General features: G+C 41.7%; 1 protein-coding gene across 5 annotated transcripts in view; it reads right to left on the bottom strand.

Annotated features, from left to right (window-relative positions):
• Positions 1-22,629, bottom strand: part of GRB10 (growth factor receptor bound protein 10) — a 197,843-nt gene that overhangs the window by 63,906 nt on the left and 111,308 nt on the right. For all 5 annotated transcript variants that reach the window (XR_003564824.3, XM_043540444.1, XM_007061333.4 and 2 more), the window contains 2 exons: positions 10,188-10,404; positions 6,831-6,972 (listed from right to left, as the gene is read on the bottom strand). Coding sequence is in view for 4 of the 5 variants with exons in the window: in XM_043540444.1 (XP_043396379.1) it covers positions 6,831-6,972; positions 10,188-10,404 (359 nt within the window). In the remaining variant the exon portion in view is untranslated. The remainder of the gene's footprint in view (positions 1-6,830; positions 6,973-10,187; positions 10,405-22,629) is intronic.

Genomic DNA, 22,629 nt, shown 5'->3' with positions numbered 1-22,629 from the left:
GGAAATTTTTTTGTGTGAATTTGAACATAGGAAATATTTAATGAATATTTCCAGAACTTTGTGATTGGCTTTCTGAATGACTTTCTGAAAGTGCCAGTACAGGAAAGATAAACTTCTTGCTACAATAGCTGGTAGAGGGACATAAAAAGTGGCTTTAAGCCAGGGGCGGGCAAACTTTTTGGCCTGAGGGCCAAATCGGGTTTCGTAAATTGTATGGAGGGCTGGTTAGGGGAGGCTGTGCCCCCACCCCCTATCCGCCCCCCCTTGCTTCTCGCCCCCTGACGGCACTCCCCAAGACTCCTGCCCCATCCAACCTTCCCCCGCTCCCTGTCTGCCCCCAGACCTCTGCCCCTGACTGCCCCATCCAACCCCCCTCTCCTTCCTGACTGCCCCCTAGGATCCCTGCCCCCATTCAATCCCCTGTCCCCCGTCCTCCGACTGCCCCGACCCCATCCACACCCCCGTCCCCTGACCACCACCCCGAACTCCCCTGCCCTCTATCCAACCCCCCCCGCTCCCTGCCCCCTTACCGCACAGCACAGAGCACGGGTGGCTGGCAGTGCTACAGCCGCACTGCCCAGAGCGTTGCACCACTGTAGTGTAGTAAATTGCTCTCCGTAACTGCTACCAGTAGCACATTCCTACGCAGAGCAGTTTAATACACTACACAGGCAGCATGGCAAGCTGAGGCTGCAGGAAAGGAGGAACAGCGGGGGAGGGGTTGGGGGCTAGCCTCCCGGGCCAGGAGCTCAGGGGCTGGGCAGGAGGGTCCCACGGGCCGGATGTGGCCCGTAGTTTGCCCACCTCTGCTTTAAGCCATCTTTGCCCCTCCGCAATTTTGAAGCTGGTCCCTGACACAAAAGTTAGAGCTCTAAGGAGACAGCATACACTCCTGCTGATGTTCGTCAGGTTCTGCGGCTAATACCACTGAGAAGTGATTATGAGGGGAAAGATTAAAAAGACAGGATTTTTCATCTTGGAAAAGAGATGACTAATGCGGGATATGATGGAGGTCTATAAAATCATGACTGGTGTGGAGAAAGTGAATAAGGAAGTGTTATTTACACCTTCACATAAACACAAGGACCTGGTGTCACCCAATGAAATTAATAGGCAGCAGGTTTAAAACAAATAAAAGGAAGTACTTCACATACCACACAGCCAACCCATGGAACTCATTGCCAGGGGATTTTGTGAAGGCCAAAAGTATAACGGGGTGTAAAAAAAAACAAAAACAAACAGAACAGATAAGTTCATGGAAGATGGATCCATCAATGGCTATTAGCCAGATGGTCAGTGATGCAACTCCAGAGCTCCCTAAACTTCTGACTTCCAGAAGCTTGGACTGGATGACAGGGATGCCCTGTTCTGTTCATTCCCTCAGAAGCACCTGGCACTGGCCATTGTCAGAAACAGGATACTGGGCTAGACGGACCATCTGTCTGACTCAATATGACTGTTCTCATCAGTGACTTCCTATAAACTAACAGCTGTACACCAAACTCACCAAATCAATTAAACACTGGGAAGCTATCATTTCTTTACAATTTCTGCTCTCACCAAGTAAAAAGGGACACAAACTGAATGGGAGACTTAAAAATTTTGTTAACCTACCTTGACCATACACTCCCACAGGGAAGGTCTGACCTCCCCAATTCTTTCCATATAATCATTGAACTACCTGAAAAAATAAATAAAAGGCACGAGCAACCCAGAGGTAAACAAACTAATACATGTGCACTGATTTATTTTTTTGAAGTCTCCGATCATGCACTTTTTGTTTTTGGACAGTTGCAAGGTTGCAACAAAGACCAAAAAAGAACCACCAAAGTAGGCCCATACTCTGCAACTTGTCCCTGGGGACCTCAGAGGTTAATGTGGTCCGGCAAGGGCACAAGCAGCTGCCTATGTGAGCCAGCTGCAAGACTGGGGCCAAAGGCAAAGGTTGAAACAAAAACTGACTAAAACTGCTGCCAACAATTGGTATTTTGCCTACATAACATCACTGATGGTGTGCTCAAATGCAGCTTTTGCTTAAAAAGTTATCACTGCATAGGTGCAAAATTAGCGAAGTACATATGAAAAGTTCATAGTTTTATACTGCTGATCCTACAGAAACCCATGTCCCTGATTTCAAAACAGTGACAGTAGAAACCTTTATGTGAAGATAGATTACGAAACTAAAGACAACTAAAACATCAGTTTACAGGAGTTCTTTTGAAGGACAACTAAAGTTGGACTAAGGGTGGTATTAATGTATAACCATTTAAGGAGTTTAATTTGCTAGAAAAGAGTAAATAACTTTGGTACATCAAACTGCTATTTGGAAGTTTGCCTTGGCTTACAGAGAGGGATGTGAGAAGTTTGCCCTATTTTCACAGCTGAAAGCTTCATTGACTCACACAAGATACTTTAGACTAATATCCTGTGGCACTGCAGTGACCTACATGTAATTATTGCATGCTTCTTCCAAAATATTTGTACACAACCAGAAATTATAGCCTAAGTTACCAACAAGTTTTTGGTTTAGACCAGCAACACAAAGATGGACTTCAATTAGTGGTAATCTAGCTGTCTGATGTTTTTAGCCATTTTTTTTATCTTCTGGTTACAATTTTCCTTACATAAACATATTTATCCTGTTAAATGATGTTTAAAAACCTCCATCTCTTCTTTCTCCCATCCTGAAAATGTTATCTCCCTCAGATTTGAGGGGCTGTGGGGACAGGGGGGGAAATCAAAGATCTTGGTATCCCTATTAATGCTCTCTTCAAAAGAAGTGTGGATCTTAAGTATTTACAGACATCTTTAGTTTCATTTTGGTATTAATCGCACCAATTTAAAAAGGGGTGTGTGAGATCTGGGGACGGAGGGAAGGGCAACGCTTTTAAAGGAAAAGGAGTAAATGAGGTAAAAAGTCAATATTTGGGGTAGTATCGTTTAGTTGATTCCTCAAGCTTGTCAACATTCCCCAAAATAACATGGCTCTTAGCTCAGTAGTTTCATTTTGTTTTATGTGCTATAATTTTGAGATGGTGCTTAGAGATTCAACAGCTATTCTGGCAAGTATTGCTTGAAGAGTCATAATTCCTTCCAGTGCCAGACATGTTAGGTGTTTTGTTTACCATACAACTAATTTGTGAAGTTACAACAATGTGTAACTGTTTTTTCCTGCAGCGTTTCCTGAGTCAACTCAAGAGTCCTACTCAGCTTCTGTTTAGTGTGCAGTGTCAGTTTTCAACTCCCCCAGAATATTCCCTACTTGGTTGATTCTCTAACTAAAATGTTTACTACGCCATTTAGTATGAACAGGTTGACATCTGGACCCCCTCACTGTAAACTCTCTCCAAACACTCAGTCTGCTTCTGTATATAGCACTGAAATCAAGCATTACATCACCACTGCAAACTCACTATGAAAGCACAGTTGTCTAATTACTATTCATTCCTAGACTCCTTGAAGCATCAAATGTTCGACCACCCTAGCACTAGTCAGCATTTCAGATTGCCCTTATCTGGTCTCAGTCCTATCGTTGCAAAAGTAACAATGTGGGAAGGCTTTCATCATTTATTTGTTGGATAGGTTCACACTAGAGATTGTTCTGTCTTCTACCATTAGATGACATTTTCTTTTATTAATTCAGGCTACCTGCATACTTTCCTTCAAAATCAATGCAAGAGTGGTCTAAAGACCATTTTGCACAGCAAGAGACTATAAAATGTCTCCATTGCTGAATTACAGCTAGTTTAAGCTTCCACTTTTACCCCCAGACAGATTAATTTTGACACTGCACTTTAGATGGTTTCCTGTAACTAGTTTATTTATTTATATACACATATTATTTTGGCAAACAAGCCCATCATCATATAGTATACCCTTATATTTTCCAGATGAAAAGGGATATAGTTATTCACTATATCAAGATCCTTCTCAACAGGTAATACGTACTGCAAGAGAGAGTGAAATTGAAATAGTTATAGCCTCAAGTTTTTTCTCACTTCTGATATTTTTCACTGCCTTACAAAGCTGGTGTATTTACTGTAACTCAGATACTTATTCCTGCCTGGGTTATTCACTACTCTGTCAAATACCATATAATGAAAATGCCATATGGTGTTATTGAAGTGAAGCCCAAAGTATTCCCAGGTGACAGAATTCTAGAGACAGGAGAAATAATCCCACCAGTGGAAGAAGAGCCTACTGGTCATCACTGAAGGTTATAAACTCTAGCTTTGGTCCTATAAAAAGGTGTTAAATATTTCCAGATATGTATATAAAACAAGAAAGTCGCTTTCAGGAGAAAAAACAAAACAAAAAAACCAGGAAGTGTGTGGTACATTTCATAACAAAAAAACAATGAATAAAAGAAGACAGTTCCATAAACCACACTAGATTTATTTTGCCCTGTTGAAAATTCCAAAACAAATCCCCACTATGGGCCTGGGAGGAGAATGTACATGAAGTAATCCCAGAACAGTGCATAAGTGATGTCCTAAAACACACCCTGAATCAAGCAGCAGAAACTGGACAAAAAAACAAAACAAAACAAAAAAACTACCACACCAGAAACTGACGATACATTTCACAGTACACTTCAAGCGCATAACATACATATATAGCATCATGTACCAGTTACAGTAAAAAGATGTTATGTGTGATAAACAGAGATACAACATTTGCAGATGGAAAGATGAATTTCAAGTGGGTGCCCCTTTAAAGGCATCAGAATCTGAAACACTGAATACCTTTTAGACCAGTAAAAAGAAAAGGAGTACTTGTGGCACCTTAGTCCACCTCAGGAGTTTGGCATTGGCTCCTTTCATCTGGTGCAGCCAGGTCAGGGGAGAGTGGTCGGTACACACGGTGAAGTGTCGCCCGAAGAGATATGGCTCTAGTTTCTTGAGGGCCCACACCATGGCCAGGCATTCCTTCTCGATGGCCGTGTAGTGTTGCTCCCGGGGTAGCAACTTCTTGCTCAGGTACACGATGGCGTGTCTCTCTCCCTTTTCATCCTCCTGCATTAATACCGCTCCCAGTCCCGTGTCTGAGGTGTTGGTGAACACCATAAAGGGCTTGTCAAAGTCTGGGTTTGTCAGAACTGGGCCACTGACCAGAGCCTCCTTCAGCGCCCGGAAAGCCTCCTGGCACTGCTCGGTCCAGACCACCTTGCACTTCTCAGCTTTTATGGTCATGTTCTTTATGTATATAAATCTCTCCACTGTATTTTCCACTGAATGCATCCGATTATGCTCAAATAAATTTGTTAGTCTCTAAGCCACACCGCGTGGCTCCAATCAAGCTCTCACTCACCAGAAGTGCCTTCTCCAGTGTCATGGTCCGGGAGCATGCTTTAGGAGTAGGGGGAGGCTATTGGCTCCAGCATTGAGAATAGTTCCTGGCTGGAGGAAAACAGATTCCCTACTTGCCGCCTGTGCACTATCCACCTCCTCCTCCTCCTCCAAAAACTCATCCTCCTCGCTCCGTGCTACTCCCCCCTTGCAGGTGTCCATGGACAGTGGTGGGGTAGTGGTGTCATCGCTCCCCATAATTGCATGCAGCTCATGGTAGAAGCGGCATGTATGGGGCTGTAACCCAGAGCGCTTGTTTGCCTCCCTGGATTTTTGGTACGCTTGCCTGAACTCCTTGATTTTTGTATGACACTTTTCTGTGTCCCTAGAGTAGCCTCTTTCCGTCATGGCCCTGGAGACTTTAGCGTACATATTTGCATTCCTTTTTTTGGAACGTAGTTCTGCCGTAACAGATTCATCTCCCCAACATGCAATGAGATCCAGTACCTCCCGTTCGGACCATGCTGGAGCTTGTCTGAGAATCCGGGACTGCATGGTCGCCTGTGATGGTGGACTCTGCATGGTCGCCTGTTATGGTGAACTGTGCTGATGGTGACCAAACAGGAAAATCAAAAGTTCCCAGGGCTTTTACTGCCTACCTGGCTAGTGCATCGGAGTTCAGAGTGTTGTCCAGAGCGGTCACAAGGGAGCATTTTGGGATAGCCCCCGGAGGCCAATATCGTTGAATTGCATCCACAGTACCTGTAACCTGGAACTGCGATCTCGATTTTAGTGCTACTCCACTTGCCGAGGTGGAGTACAGAAATCGGAGTAGAGAGCCCTTTAAAATCGAAAAAACTGGTTTGGTCGTGTGGACGGAACCAGTTTTATTTCGAGGTAACTCGGCTAATTCCGAAATAACCGCGTACTGTAGACCAGACCTCAGTGTGAAGAGACACTCAAGCCAGCTTTCCATCAGGTAATTTTGCTCCTAAATCCCATTCCCCCTGCTCTCAGCCATTAGATCTAAGAAGATTACTTTGCTTTTTGGGCAGCTTTATGATGTACATTAAAACCAGTAAAGACCGCACATATCTTTAAAAGCAAACAGGGAGCTATTTATAAACCCCTTAAATTTTTAATCAGCAACAGGCTGGTAAGCACTATTGTGGCACCTAGTATATGCAGTATAATATACCCAATTAATGCTCTAAGAAAATTATCCAGATTTCTTAATTAAATGAAACATTGCCTAGCATAATGAAATTCAGGAGAGGATATTAAACATTATTGCTTCATTCACTCCAAACATCCTTTATTAACAGCAAGAGAGCTTCTGATCTCTTGGTACTTACAAACCTTTTACAGTTTTGAAGTCTGTTTGCAGATAGTAGTCTCTTGCCAATATTGCACTGCTCAAGGTCAAGATATATATATATTTCTAGGCATCTTGAGGTTTTCCTTCTACCTTTACACTGAAGTAATCAATTGTCAGCTTAAATGAGAATCTATGATAGAAATGTACTTCTACTTAATACTCACATGCTTACTAGCAGGTTGACTCTGAGGTAAAGATCCAGGAGCCAGTACTGGAGAGCTTGTAGGACTGCAAAGCTCTGGAAATGGATTTGGTATGGCTGGCAAAGAGGATGTTCTAAACTGTTGTTCTTCTTCTTGGAGACGTCTACAAACACATAAGAACTGAATATTAAAAGAAGAAATTAAGTCTCCTGACTAACCCACTGCCCTACATTCGGCATATTGATATCATACACCATTTAGGAAAGGCGATCAAACAAACTTTGTTCAAAACAATAAAGATATTTTTTCACAACATACATACAATTACTGTGATTGAATGAAATTAGGTAATGCGTGTGAAAAGTCAGTCACGCATCCAAGCTTGTTTTGTTGCATCTAACTTGATTATTTGTGCGTATAATTGAGGTAATTGTTGAGAAAAAAAACCAGACCTATATCACAGATAGCAAGGGCTAAATTGAAGACTGTTAGTTTATGTTCTACATGCCAGAAGTACATATACGTGAGCTCGTTCAAATGGATGCAATCCAAGAGAAGGGCTGCTATTGCCAAATTCTGGATTTGAACAATCCTGCCAGAGTAATCCTTGTAGACTTTGCCAACAGTCCTAGAGCTCTAGCATAGGAGCAGACTGCTGAAGTGTCACAGTTGATCGTAACTAGATCCTATCAAGGTTTCACCTCAGTAGGTATGATCAATTGGGATACTCCTATGTTAGAGTTCTAGGACTGGTGGCAAGGCCTATAAGAACTCTGCTGGCAGGATTGTTCAGATCCAGAATTTCGCAGCCTTTATGGTCCAGTATAAGGCACACCTGTTTAAACAGGCTGATAGGCAAGTTTTGGTGGGAAGTGGTGTGCCAGTCATAACTATGGGCTGTAACAGTGGCAATTTGACTTGTCTAGCCAGGTGGTAGGGGTTTTCCCCACTTGTGTCTGTGATGAAAGAGCCATCTAGACGAAGTAGAGCTACCCGGAATTGGTCATTATATAGTTTACGGTAAAGATTCCCTATAATCAAGACAGTCTCTTGTGCCTCAGGCTTATAGACAGCCTATGATCAGAGACTTGCACTGACCTCCAGTATAGTGAAGTGGAAATAGAAGGTCTCAATTCAGCACATATCCCTCTTGTTGACATCTCCCACTGGCTAACTTAGGTGAGGAGCAGTCTAGCATGCCAGCTTTTGTGATCCCATTGGAAGGCACCTATCTCTCCCCATTCATCGTATAGGAAGCCTAGGTGCCTAACACAGGCTTTGTGAGGCCAAGTGATTTTCTGGGCACCTAAAAGTTAAGTATGGTGACAGGGCCGGATAGCTCTCCTGTGGGCCTGGGGCTATTAGATTTTGAGGGAACCTTGTACACAAGTCTTTTTGCTAATTTAAAACAAAATGATTACAATTATGGCATCAAGGTTATTAACGCTATACTAAACTTACTTTTTAATTGACATAAAGCCATTCTGTGGTTACATTTCAGTCTTAAAACACGTACAATATAGTTAAGTTAATTCAAAATAGCCTACTTCTTACCTTAGAACAGCTGTTATATTAGTTTCTTTCTGGGAGGGAATTTGGACGCAGGAGGGAGCTCCAGGCTGGGGCAGAGTGTTGGGGTGCAGGAGAGGGCGAGGGGTGGGGGCTCTGGGAGGGAGTTTGGTGAAGGAAGGGATTCTGACCTGGGGCAGGGGGTTGGGGTGCAGGAGGAGGTGCGAGCTGCAGACTCCGGCTGGGAGGCGCTTACCACAGGTGGCTCCTGGCTGGTGGCGCAGCAGAGCTCAGGCAGGCTGCCTGCCTGCATGACATAGCCCCCCGCCACTCCTGGAAGCAGCCGGCTGCTAGTATGTCTCTGTGTGTGTCCCTGGGGGAGGGGGATAGCGTGTCTCCATCGCTGCCCCCGCAGCTCCCATTGGCCGGTTCCCTGCCTCCCCGCCACCAGGGGCCTCAGAGCGGCATGGAGCCATGGGGTACAAGCAGCTTGCCTGAGCCCTGCTGTGCCAGGGCCCCAGGCTGCAGCCCCTAAAGCCTCTGTGTTAATCTGGCCCTGCATGGTGATGTTGAGCCTACGTGAATCTGGGCTATGCTGTACAAGTGCTTGTGGAACTGCACAGAGTTAAGAGTCAGAGTCTTCTCTGATAAGTTTGTTATGCTTGGGAATGCCAAGGAAACCATTTAAAAAACAAAACAAAACCACATCTTCCCCAGAGGATTATCACTGTGCTATGTGATGAAAATGCAGGGCTGGATTAATGCAGGGGCTTTCAGGGCTGCAGCCCGTGGCCCTGGCACAACAGGGGTCAGGTAGGCTGCCTGCATCCAGAAAGCATTGGGCATTTCTTTGTGAATATGACCATGAATGGTAACAGGGAGATTCGTGCCCCACTGGTCTCCTTGTTTCTGACATCGATTTCCAACAGAAGAACATAAATGCATGGACTTTGCAGGTTCATCCATCATTCAAATACAAAGCACTAGTTCACATTCTGATAGCCAACTGGCAGAGAAGCTGTATATACCACTGTTCGGTGTTCAGGGGTAATGAAGTTGGCAATATGGACCACAGGTTGCTTGTGGTCATGACAAAACTGAAGTTGAAGGCTAGTCAAACCAAGCCATCCATTAGTGAGTTAGAATTACAGAAACTGACTGATGCTGCTGTCAAAATGGAATACCAGGCTGAAATCTGCAAACGATTTGACACACTAACCATTGCAGATTAAAGCTTTTAACACAAGCAAGTCAACAAGTTATGTGACTGTTTCCAGTTTCCCATCATGGATGCTGCCAACAAAGTACTGTGGAAAAGGCATGCTAGCCTTAAATATCAATGGGCAAGTCAACAGACCATAGACATCATGACACATCAGATCAGCAAGGCTGTGGGTGTTGTGTACGCTTTTTGGAAGCTTTTTGGAATCAACAGCACATGTCAACTCAGACTTCATTTGGAAAGGATATTTGTTAACTGAAGTGAAAATCCCAAATATACTTGCGGATCTAATGGCTACTACAGAAGGTAAAGTGTTTCTATTAAACTAACAAGATATTTTGAGTAGATACTGTGCATGACAGAACATTTGGATGAAGGATATTAACTAAATGCAAACATGGAAGGTCACTTGAGCAAGCCCATACTAAAGACATGGCCTCCAAGCAATACAGACAATATACAAGATTGTTTTTTCTGTCTTAGTTGGTAACCCATCTTCCTCTTCAAAAACAGGACAAAAATCAAGTGCATTATCACTTAGTACCACTAAGCAGCTGTCAGATATCAACCATGAAATGATCTGGGTTCTTTCAGTTAGCCCAAGGCAACACACGTAAGAGTCCCTCTATCTTGTCCTCTTTTCATACCTTACTGCCATAATGCGCACTGGCTGAGACCGCTGCACCTTCTGCCTTGGAGACATGGGCTGCAGAGAACTTGTTCCTGAGGTTGGCAGTTGGCTACGATTAAGCTGGCCATTTTGAAGGAGGGGAGTGGTTTCTGACTGCATACCGCACACTGAGTACAAGCTTTCAAAAGAGGAGTTCATGTCATTTACCAAAGCTTCTAGGTCCACATCATCATCTGAAAAACAAACAAAATAAAGATGGCATTACACATTTGAAGGCTAGAACTACTACAGAAATTTAGAAGGATAAAAGACAGTTTACAGATAAGAGAGCAAATATTTTCATATTACGAGCTCTCTTCAATGTCCAGGTTTTTGTTATAGAAAGCTTTTTCAGAGTCAGAGAGCATAATTTAAAAAAAAAAAGAAAGCACTTTTGACAACCATTTGACTATTCAGAAATACGAAGACAGCTGTATCTACTGCTGGTAATGAGTCTATTTTGCCCTGCACTGTGGATGTAGCAGCAGTACCTCATTCATTGTCAATGCCAGTTACTAAGAGCAGTGAATTCTTATCTTTTCAGGTCTTTTCAATAATCAGTTAACTTTTGATTTCTAATACAGTATGCCTTGTATTGGAAGCATCACCTCACTACAAGAAGGACTGATATACACATTTTAAACTCAATGGCTTTTCAAATTCTCTCTCTGAACTTCAGAATTTTTGAGCATTCACAGCACCAACAGATAGTATGACAAATGTTAAACTGTACGATGCAAGAACCTAGACAGATTAAACCTTCTACAGAGGAGACTTAATAGGGGAAAAGAGATTCCGAGTTGGGCAAGTTGGAAAGCCACTGTGATGGTGAATCAGTCAATCATTGACTATCTGCCAATAGCCCTCCATCTCTTCGAATTTTTAGACTGCAGTGCTGACCAATGAAGGGAGTGGATCGGAGAGGGGAAATAAAACAAACACTTTTTGAAAATTCCTATCATGTTGTCCCCAATTTCTCCCAGTCCTCGAACTTTGAGTAGCCATGCAACCTACAGTAAATCTGCAATCTGCTCATTCATTCTTTGTTGGCTAGTTTAACTCTGGGTACTTTGCGAGACAATAAACCCCGAGAGTCTTTTAAACTTAATACCCTCTAAATCCTCATTCCTAGAACACTTATTATAATAGATATTCCCTAGCAACAGATTACCTCAACAGTTACATTGCACGACCCAGTTAAAACATGTTCCCTGCCCCAAACAGCTTCTGATCTTGCTCCTCCACCCCCTCATTTTCAAGATAAACATCTATACGTTTCCTTCAAGCCATTGTCAGTGGGTGTTTTGCCTGTGACACTTCAGCAGCAGCTGTCTCCACTACTGCATTGAAACTGATTATTGAAGTCCTCAAAATATGTTGGTTTGATGACTGCACCTGAAATAACATTGCTGAATTTCTGTTCAACTACATATCTAATTAAACTGAAGCAGTGTTCAGGGCTCATTATAATGTCCAATGAACTAGTTTTGGACACTGCCACCCACAATTCATGATGTATATGACAAGCCAAGAACCTGCTCAAAACAAAACACCATAGAAGTATCCAGAGGTATATTAAATACTGGGTTACATTTTCAAAAACAAAAACAAAAGTAGTGACTTCGAGCCTAAATTCCATTTGAAGTCAATGGGACTTTCAACAGAGCCAAAGACACTTTAGTTTAATTGAAAGTGTTACCCATGATATGTCTAGATTAAGTACAGCCACTATAGAAGCAGCAAGTGCATTTGTTCCATTTTTGGATGGTTTTGTTTGTTCCTGGACCTTTATACCTTATGGCGGATTACCAGTTGCTAAAACACATCTTCACCGGACTAGACCACCTCCTCTATTTTTTTTTTGCCACTTTACGCATCCTTACATAAGATGCTAAATTTAGTTATATCTAAACTTATCTACACTTTCCAAGTGTATCTTAAGTTTCACTCCCTCCCACAGATTCTCCTCTTACTGGACAAGCACATATCTGAAATAGGGTCACATTCCAGTTTTTCTGTCTCATCAGGGCAACAAGGAGTAGAGGCAAAGTTACAAGGCTCCTGAGCTTAACCACTGAACTCTAATATCAGGGCATGGGAGGAGCCCCAGGCAGTGGGGCATCAGCAGCATTATAAGGGGTAGAACCAGATAGCTGTCAGGTGTTGCAGGAAGGGGATACCAAAACTGAGATGCTAGGTATGTCTTAGGTGAATTAAGATGCATAACAACCGGTTAGCAAGCGTAAAGCAGAACAGAGAGAAAGGTGTGTGTTTAGTGGAAACTGACGTGGCTTAGAGTCCCGGGGGCTCTAATTTTATTAATCTCGACAAAGGTATTAGTGTGCAACAAAATCATTAAGCTCTCAGATTAGCAAAACAGGGGGAAGTTAAGATCCACCTGTAGCTGATCAATAGGATACTCCTGATTAAGCAAATGGGCTCAGGGGTGCAATATTAAGTTTAATGTGCATACAATAGTGCACTTCATTAAAAATACTGTCATACCAAGTACACTTGAAATGGAGTTGAATTCGTTAGCATTAGAAGGAGATCAGCTCAACATTTAAAATCACTGCCCAGAGTGAAAAAAGCTGAAGAGGTGACTAAGCTATGTTAGGAGCTATTAGAGCTGCAGAGCAGCAGTTCCATCACATTTGTTATGTCTATACTGAAATCCCAAGGTGCGATTGCAGCCCCTGTAGATATACCTGAGCTAGCTTTAATCAAGACAGCTTGGATACCAGAACAAGGAAGCTGCAGCAGCAGAGGTTTCAGTGTGGACTAGCCACCTGAGTAATTACCTAAGGCTCCAGGCAGTTTTACGCCTACATGGAAGCCCATGCTTCCAGAACTTCGCTGCTGGCACCAGTACCTGAGCTAGCTAGATTAAAGCTAGCTGAAGTGTGTCTACTCAAGTTGCAGGCACACCCTGTGACCACAATGTAGACATATCCATTAAGAGCATCCAGTTTTGCTACCTTGTTGAAGAAAGCATTACTAAAGGACCAATGTGTAGGGCAACAGAGATGAAAAATAGAATGAAAGGTCTTTATATCACTCTACAACATCAAATGTTTAGGGTAAGTCAATTATATAACCAAACCCACCTTGAAATGGTATTATTTCACAGTCCCTTCATATATGCAAGTTTTTCAAAGTGTATTCTCTGGGCCTTACCCCAAGCTTATCACCATGTTGTTAACCAAGAGCCTTCAAACAGTACATTAAGCAATCATATGTCATATGTGCAAGGCTGTCATATGTGCAAGGCTGCTGGAACAATTTGTATAGTGGGGGTGCTGAGAGCCATTGAACTGTAAACTTTGTATATGAATGAAACTACTTGAAGCCAGGGTGTGCAGCAGCACCCCCAGAGCCCCTAGTTCCAGCACTTATGCATATGTGGTTCTTCCCTTCTCTCTCCCACTCCCAAGGTGGGGAATAATGCATGCGATACAGAATTTGTTCAACTTGATACCTGTAGCACGGAGAGATGACACAAGAAGAGTGGAAGAAGAGTTATGATGGAGGACAAGAAAGCTTAAATTTGCAGACAATATTGACCTCACAGCATTGACCATGGAGGATTTATAGAAAATAAGAGGCAAAGTAGACCAGGAAAGTAGAAAACTGGGATTGACTATCAGCACAGAAAAAAGACAAACTGTGGCAACTGGAAGTCCAAGAGGAAGAGGTAAAGATCAAAGTCACAGACAAAAAACTAGAACTGGAAAAAATTGTGTGCCTCAGCAGACGGGTATCAAAGAATGGGAACTATGAAGATGAGATAAAAAGTAGAATCAAAATAGCTGCTACTACATTCAAAAAGCTCTGCAAGATCTGAAAGCCTAAAGAAATTTAATAAAAACAAAAAAAGGCAGTGTATATGAGTCACCTGTCATGCCAATACTGCTGTACAGGTTGGAATGCTGAAGTATGAGGAATACCTACAAAGGAAAACTATTGACTGCAGAAATAAACTGGCTGAGGGAAATACTGAGAGTTTCAAAACTGCAGAAAATAAAAAATGAATAGCTATTAAGAGAGAAATGGCTAGGGCAAGAAATGTCTTTCTTGAATCTTCTGAAACAAAGTTAACGGAGATGGTCTGGATGCATGTCAAGAACGAACTTGGAAAGGATACTATACATGATGATACATACCAGGAGTGCAAAGAACTAGACATAGAGGAACACTGAGGATGCACTGGATAGACATGGTGAAGAATGACAGAACAAAAAGGTTTAAAGATGAACAAAGCTGTGAAGCTGGTAGACAGAAGACAGAAAGTGGTGTAAGGACTTCATTCGGCCCCATCGTCGCTGCTTTAAGAAAAAGTGTTTGAGATGCTATGTGTTTATATTAATGAAGAACACCTTGTGCTTGCAATGGAAAGCATTGATGTTTGAGGCAGTTCTTCGATATAATGTCAGAATTTGCTCCACAGTTTACCAGTTCCTGGACCCTGGTCATTAAGCACTTTGAAGATAAGAACTGATATCTTTAACTTCATGCAATATTCTATGGAAAGAGTCAACATACTGAGGTTATCAGTCCCTACGCCAGCATAGCTGTGCTGGCATAAGCATCTAAATGTAGCTACACCAACAGAAGTTATTTCCCCCATCCCTGTGATGTAGGAACACCACTTCCCCAAACAAACTCTGTGGACAGGAGCATTTTTCTGTCAGCATAGCTGCTTCTACACTGGGGGTTTTGTCAGCATAGCTATGTAGCTAAGGGTTGTGAGTTTTTTTTCGTATTTCTGCCTGACACAGCTAGTCTTTTATACGTTTTAAGTATGTAAGACCAAGCCTGAGCAGAGAGCAGATTTGATGTGCTCATGATAATTCATGCTGCATTTTCTGATCGCTGAAATTTCTTAAGGGAGGATTGTTTGATGCTTGGATAGCCGCCTGCATGGATACAGTTCAAACAGGAGATAAGCCAGGTGTTTATTTTGGAGGTTAGGTTATCATCTGCCAGGACAAAACACAACCTCCTAGCCAACCACATAATAGAACACGTTACTTGTAACAAGAACCTAGCTTAATCAAGGAGTCCAGAAGCACTCTGGACAGCCTTGACCATTTGTGGATGTGCAATTCAAAAGGGAATTTGCATCCACAGGGCAATCCCTCCAAGTGTTTTCCTCCACCAACCAGCAATGCTGATCTTGCTCTAGGTCAGCTTCAACGAGTTTAGGTTTAGCAGCAGCCGCCAACTTTTCTTCATCCGTGAACTGATCTTGACCAAGGACGAGGGTGGCTTGCTAACTATCCTGAAGGGTTGCCACCTCTGAGGTACACCCAGGATGATTCTGAGCCAATAAAACTGGACCGCTGGCAGCAGCTACTGAGCACCCTTACAGATTCCCCAGGACAGCTACCTCAAAAGAGGGATGAGCCTGGGAAAACCTGGAGGAGTGGCTGCAACACTACTATGGTGTATTTTGTGAAGGATAACAAGAGAGCGGTGTGTCATGTGTAAAGCTGAATCACTGATGTTTCTCTGGTCCACTTAATGTCTGCATGTAAGTGCTGAAGATGACCAGAGAAAATTGATCCTCATAGCACTCCAATCCTCTGCAATCCAAGACCTCGCTTGCAATCTTTTATCACTGTCTTTTGGATCCATCCTTCCAGGGAGGACTCAAGCCATTTTAATCAATTCCCTTGTATACCTCTCTCAGACTGCACAACAACATTTTGTGGCTGACTGTGGCAAATTCTGCAGCAAGGTCCAGGAGTACGAAGAAGGATGACTGGGTTTTATGTCTTTTCTTGAATCCAAGTTGTGTTGGGGCTAGGATATCTGCTTTTTCAAGATTTTCGCTCTGGCGCATTGGGGGCATGCGCACCCATGTTTGGAATCCATATATGGAGCATCACTCGAAGAATCATCCTTTCCCTTTTAAATGTGTTAAAAAACATGAAATGCTAAGATTGCTGAGTCTTAATACACATCAAAAAGACTTTTTGCAGTTTTGAACTACTCTTGAATCTGAGTCCTTACCAGACGTTGCTTAAGGGCATGAACAAGGCTCCACCATACATCAATAGCATTATTTTTTGGTAAAACTGAAGTGCGTGCTTTTAGCTACAGGACAAAATGCAAGCATTCACTCGGGCTGGGGCAAGGAGTACAACAGATCATCATTGCATGTTCTATAGTGAACAGCTGCTCAGTTAGATACTTCTGTCTTTTTCCACAGAAATAAAACAGCTTCTTCAGAGCACCACCTAGTGTTTCTGTACATACTGTAACAAGGAAGGAGGATATTATCAGGCCTGGAATACCTTAATCTACATCTAAAGTTTGTAGAGGTTTTTTTTGTTTAAGTATTATGTGTAGTCCCCTATGCAGGTCTGGATATACATGGAACAGAGTCCTATCGGTATACTTTAACAACAAATTTCTCCTGCTTTTTTAGTATTGATGTTAGTCCTGCCGAGACACCGCATCTTGAGGGAGTGAACTAATTCCCTCTCTTGTAACACAAAAGAATCTTTTACCAAGTTCCAATCAGCTCCATGTGTGCAAATCCTCTGAAGACAATGGGTTTTGCACAGCTGTCAGCAGGCCTATTACCCTGCAGAACTTTTATTACTCCCAATGTTGCATAGGGAAAGAATCCAGATGGGGTAGAGTTTTATTTTTTCTCCAACTGGCAGCCCTGTAAACTCAAACATTTTTTATACACATAGACTGAGCACATTTCGGATGGCAACAACAGTCCCATAATGCCTTTGTTTGAAAAATTTTTTTAAACTTAATCCGTACTTTAAGAGGACTACTTAAAGCGAATTAAGGCACAACAATTTTATTCTCATTTCCCCACATGTACATTTCAACCCTCTTTCTTAGTTCGTTTCCCACAAACTCTGTTTTGACCTCTACCAGGGTAAGCAAAGAAGATTAAGGACCATATATTGCTCCTCAGTCACCACTTGCAACCGATCTTGCACGAATAGAAGACAGTATGAAACACTTACTCCCATATGCTGCCATAAAACAAAGTCAATTATCAGGGTAGCGGCTGTCCAGATAGATGGTGATCTTTCTTATAAGTACTGACCACTAACTGATACTAAGTTTCAGTACAGCATGAGCCAAATCCTGCTCAATGACACAAGGAGAATAAGAGTTCACGTAATGTCTAGCGAAATATAGGACAACAGGAGAATTTTTAAAGGCCTCCTTCATGTACATCAGTTGGCCCAAATGAGGATTGAGTCATCTGGTAAAACAAACAGGAAGGTAGTGCTATATGCCCTTTAGAACTGTGCCCATTCTGCAGGTAAAGTATTATGTAAGGACTCTGCAAGTTCTATGCGACTGTACGGGGAATTAAACTGACATGAAAGGAACGTAGAGGTAATCTGCCAGGGTTTTTAAGAGAGTATGTTCTGTCTGTAACTCCTAACCCTAACTGGGGCTGATGTACTTCAAAGCTTCATGCTTGTCCATGTACAGCTTACAAAGTGCCATATGGGACTGGTGTCCAGGGGTAGGAAAGGCAGATTAGAAACCACCCAAGACTTGTCTCTGGAGAGGAGCGTCAGGCTCAATTTAGGAAACCTGTGATCCTTGAGCACCAAAGTTCTGAGTGCGCTGGAATTCAACATATAAAGAAGTCTATGTGGAACTCGTAACACCTGCCGTAGTCTTTGGAGAGCTTTGACGTCTCACATGCATCTATTCTAATTTCTGTAAGCCCAGCAGGAGGCTGGGAAGTCTTTAGCACAAAATTTATGCCCATTAAACTTTATGTGCTGAAAAGAATTCAGTATATAAACACCTATGTACTTAAAACTTTATGGCTGGACTTAAGTAATGTTCTTAATATACACCTCATTTCTTTAAATAAAATACACAGACAAACTAAGTTAAACAAAGTTATTGCCGCAAGGTAACAACCATTAAAAAAAATAAGGCTACATACCAAGAACGTTACAGTTAATAAAATCCAAAGCGTTAAAGAGCACAGAAAGGATCAATTAAAGGCGGCTTGCAAAAGAAGGGGGGGGGGGGAGAAACCACACGCTTTCTGTGCCTGATTTGGAGTCTTCATGATGTATAAAGTTTGTTGGGGGGAGAGAGAGGAAGAGAGAGCAAGAGAGAGTGGGGAATGGTTGGTTGGTTGCTTTTTTCTGTAAAGATTAGAAATTCAGGGCTGGATTCTTATGGTGCCTTTCCTGGAAGACTGGGGAGATGACAAGATAATGAAAACTGAGCAGGCTCAGAGCGGAAGGATTTTAGACTTGCTGATTAAAACCAAGGATGTTTTGCAATTTCTGTTAATGTTTATTTAATTACAGTGACTACAGAACACTTTAGAGCAGGGGTGCCCAACCTACTGCCCACCAGAGCATTTCATGAGGCGCGCAGCCTGCTTCAACACAGTATACTAGCAGCTGATTCATTAGCATTTTGTCATTATGTCACATCATTTTAGTTTACACAAGTGTGTAAACAGACAATACTATGCGTAGAAACAACCTAACTAAATACACATGAGACAAGCGGAACTTAAAATATAAATCAGTCGAGGGGACTTTAAATCTTATTAAAATACGTAGAATCTGTTTGGCCCACACGAGGTTGTGCTTAGATTTATGTGGTCCTCCTGTGGAATAAGGTTGGGTGCCACTGCTTTAGAGAATGAATCTCCACCAAAGCCATCATAACCATCTGCCCTCTAGTTCGGGTGCCACTGTGCTCACAGTAAACATTCAAGAGCTCCTCCTCCATGGATCCTCCAGATAAAACAGGGAGATCCTGACTGTACACATCCCAGCTATTTCTAAGGTGAAAAACCCGCTCATGTTCTATGTATTTTAAAAAGAAACCTCTTGGCCCTTCTCTATACCTCAAAGTAGAAAGAAGTGGTACAATTTTTATTTAACGAATGCCTTTACTTTAGACTAAACAGGTGAAAGTTCACACTAGATAGCCCTAGGACAACCTCAGCTCTGAGCCACAAGACCTAGCAATCAAATATATCGATTCACTCTAGAGCGTATTTAACTAAATCTTTAAACGCCTCGAACAAGAACAGACACTTGGATCCAAAAGACAAAAATATTCTGAAGTTCCCAAGTCTGGATTAAGCCTATCAATTCCACTCCAGTTATAAAGAGACGTGATGAGCTTCCTCTTCCCAGAGATATACTTCCACACAGCAAGTTAAAGGACATTAGGAAGATCAGGTTTGGGTTGGAGTTGTATGTTTGAGACACATAGCACCAGTGAATCTAATTATGGAGCTTGCGACAAGATAGTTGATAAATAAGACAAACACAACACCTATTCCTTACCTCCTCCCTGTACACTATATTTTAACCACCACAGCATTCAGACATTACTGAAACAAGTTTGTGTAATGGGCCACATACTATGCGAATGGTCAAATCTTGTTCAGTATTAAACATTACACACATTTGCTTTATTAATCTTTGATTGTACAGCCCATAGGTCAGCAATTATTAACATTCAAAAATTTTCCTTAGGGTGATACTGTATAGGGAACACTGAAGCAAGATCATCCAAGGCAAAGTCTGAGTTTTTAAATAGACCACTGTGAAGTCATCATTACCATAGCACTTTCTAAAAAGAGAAAGCACATGAACTATAAATTAAGATGGCTACTTAGAATTAAACATTAAAATTAAGGTGCGTTAAAAGTTTAAAAACCTAATCGTTTAGGACCCGGGAAACGAATGAAGAATGGTCAGGAAGCACAAGACCTGCTCTCAACCCCTTTCTCTTCATCATAAGCAACTAGTCTGATGAAGTGGATGCTCAGGTGTGTGACACCTATATGTAGAGCAACTGATAAAGCTGAATATGCTGCCTGTCTCTAGGCAACAGGGCAGGAGAAGAGGCTGGTACTTAACTTGCAATGACCATGATTGTAGAAAGGCTGCAACTCCTTCAAGGTAGTACAGCTGGGGCAGACTGGGCTTTCTCACTCAGTGAGTTGGTGGATAGGGAAACAGCATTGTTCCTAGACTGTGTACCTACGATTGAAATGACATACACTGTGTTCTCTTCTCTAGTGCAGAGGTAGACAAGGGTGGCAAGTTGCTGGTCTAAACACTGAGGAAAAGGCAAGGCATTGGTCCGCAATGGGCAGCTGATTTGAAGTACTGTTGGTAGGCCATATAGTAGATGATTAGCAGATTGGAAACCATGTTGGAAAGTCGTACTTTATGGGTTTAAGAGGATTTCTGGTGTATAGTATGAATTATATTCTGACAGAGCAAAGGTTGGTTTTGCTTGAATGCACCTTGACATTATGCATTTACACTGAAGAGAGAATGAACGGCTTTAAAATATCCTATTATCTTTCCCTTAAAACCATGGAAACAAAAGGTAAGTGCGAAATGTATTAGCTCCAATATTCCTTGGTCCAAACACATCAACTTTATACTTACTATTTCATTGTGATGTTACAGTTTAATTTAAATCAATAAAGTTCTCTGAGTTATAAAGTAAAAAGATTAAGAGGCCACAAACAACTCCCGGGTAATTTAGGCTCAATGGAGCTCTGCCGCCTGACACTCAGCCCACTTTCCCTTACAAAATCTGCACTCCCCTTTCCTTATTAACTGCAATAATGCTGAGTAGAATAAGCAAACAATCTTTGCAAACGAAAACAAATACTATTTCATGGCTTGTCCTGCCAAGAAAGCACAAGCTTTATCCCAGCTCCAGGAAACTGAGTACATAACCTCACGACATGGCGCTCTGCTCAGCTAAAGCCATGGCCTAAAATATCAAATTAGCTACTGAACCAGAGAATCTCCAGGACAACAAGGCAAGAATACTGCTGTATTATTGGTCAGGACAGACTATGTACTCTCAGTTAAATGTTCAAGCAACAGCTCAGTTGGATCCAATTAAGTGTCAGACCGCTTTCATTTCACACCTAAATAAGGAGGTTATTTAAATAATGTTTTAAAATGGAAAACTAGTTACATTAACCTAAGGGAAAACTAATGGAATCTTTTTTCCTTCATGAAACAGCAGATATGAATCCTAATAGCCAGTATTCACAGTAGTCAATTGTTAAATTCAGCATACACAGTTATTTGACACCTGAGTTATCCTCCATCTAATTTCACTGCTTTAGATCATGAGATTTTGAAGTCTCATCTGAGTAATTTTAGTCTATAGATTTGAAACTTTAATATATTTCGTTCAAGCTCCAAAAGTTACATACAGCTGCTGGAATTTAATCATTAACTTTGCCCTTTAAATTACTTCAGCCAAACCAGTGTTTACACTGTATATGACTTATCTTGCTGTGACGTGTGTAGTTTAAAGGATACAAAGAGGAACAGAGCTAACCTGAACATATTTCAAATGTCAGTTTAGTCAACAGAATTGATTATTAGCAATAGGTATGAAGACGCCAAAAAAAAAAAAAAAAGACAGTGTTGTCTTTTAATTTTGCAGTTATACTTCTGTGGAAGGTTTTTGTTTACTTTAATGAGTTGAATAAAAATTTTAACACAAACTTATCATTTTGGCTCAGAAGTTATGGGAAGGTTATGTAGTTTGGTGTCTTATAATCCAGTGTTCTAATGTACTAAAAATTCACCTTTCCCCCCAGAAAAACCTATATTTAGCCCCTTCAGATCTGGCAACTGTATAAGCAAGGCAGAAGGCAATGTATTCCTTTTCCAAAATAGTCTACTTTCCTACATGAAGCAAGTTGCGATCGGATAGTGTGTTGCACTTATGGTGCTAGGAAATGTTTCTCACACTTCTTACGTATTCTTCAATAAATCACAGGTAGGGATACATGCTTTTGGTGTACAGATGTCAAGTTGTCTCATCTAAATATTCTGTATCTTCCTTGATTTGACTGCATATGGAGGCTAAAGTTTTACATCAGCCTGATTTTGAATTTCATTTGAGTGTTAATCAAGTAATTCTTTACCAATTGTACAACTAGTAGCCGTCGTTTGGCTCTACAATTAAAAACACATTACAAAACTGATTAGTGGAGCTAGTTTTTAAAAGGTCTGCTGCTGTAATAAAATGTGTTCCTTTATTGCCTCGTCACAAGGGAACTCAGAGTTGTCACATGTATTCACAGTTTGCAGAACATATTGCTGAAATCACACTCCAAATGGCTACATAGATCAACTGTTGAATGCATCCATATTCTATCATGCAGATGTAAAAAACTAGAGGGTTTAAGATTATGAATATTGACTTTAGACAATCAACTAGTTTATTTATAAAATCTCTGCAGTACATCCATGTACTATAGCTATAACGTGAGCACTGGGCTTCTCTTGTTAATTGACCTTTTAAAGGACTTTAGCAGAGCTTGGAGCCAGGTGTACAATAGTTTTATCAAAATCAACTATGTAGAGCAGAATCATCATAAAGCTTCCTTGTTG

The sequence above is a fragment of the Chelonia mydas genome, chromosome 2 (assembly GCF_015237465.2).
Source record: "Chelonia mydas isolate rCheMyd1 chromosome 2, rCheMyd1.pri.v2, whole genome shotgun sequence".
Classification (NCBI taxonomy): Eukaryota; Metazoa; Chordata; order Testudines; family Cheloniidae; genus Chelonia; species Chelonia mydas.
The sequence above is the reverse complement of the archived record's forward strand: the minus strand, read 5'-3'. Positions and strand labels throughout refer to the sequence as shown.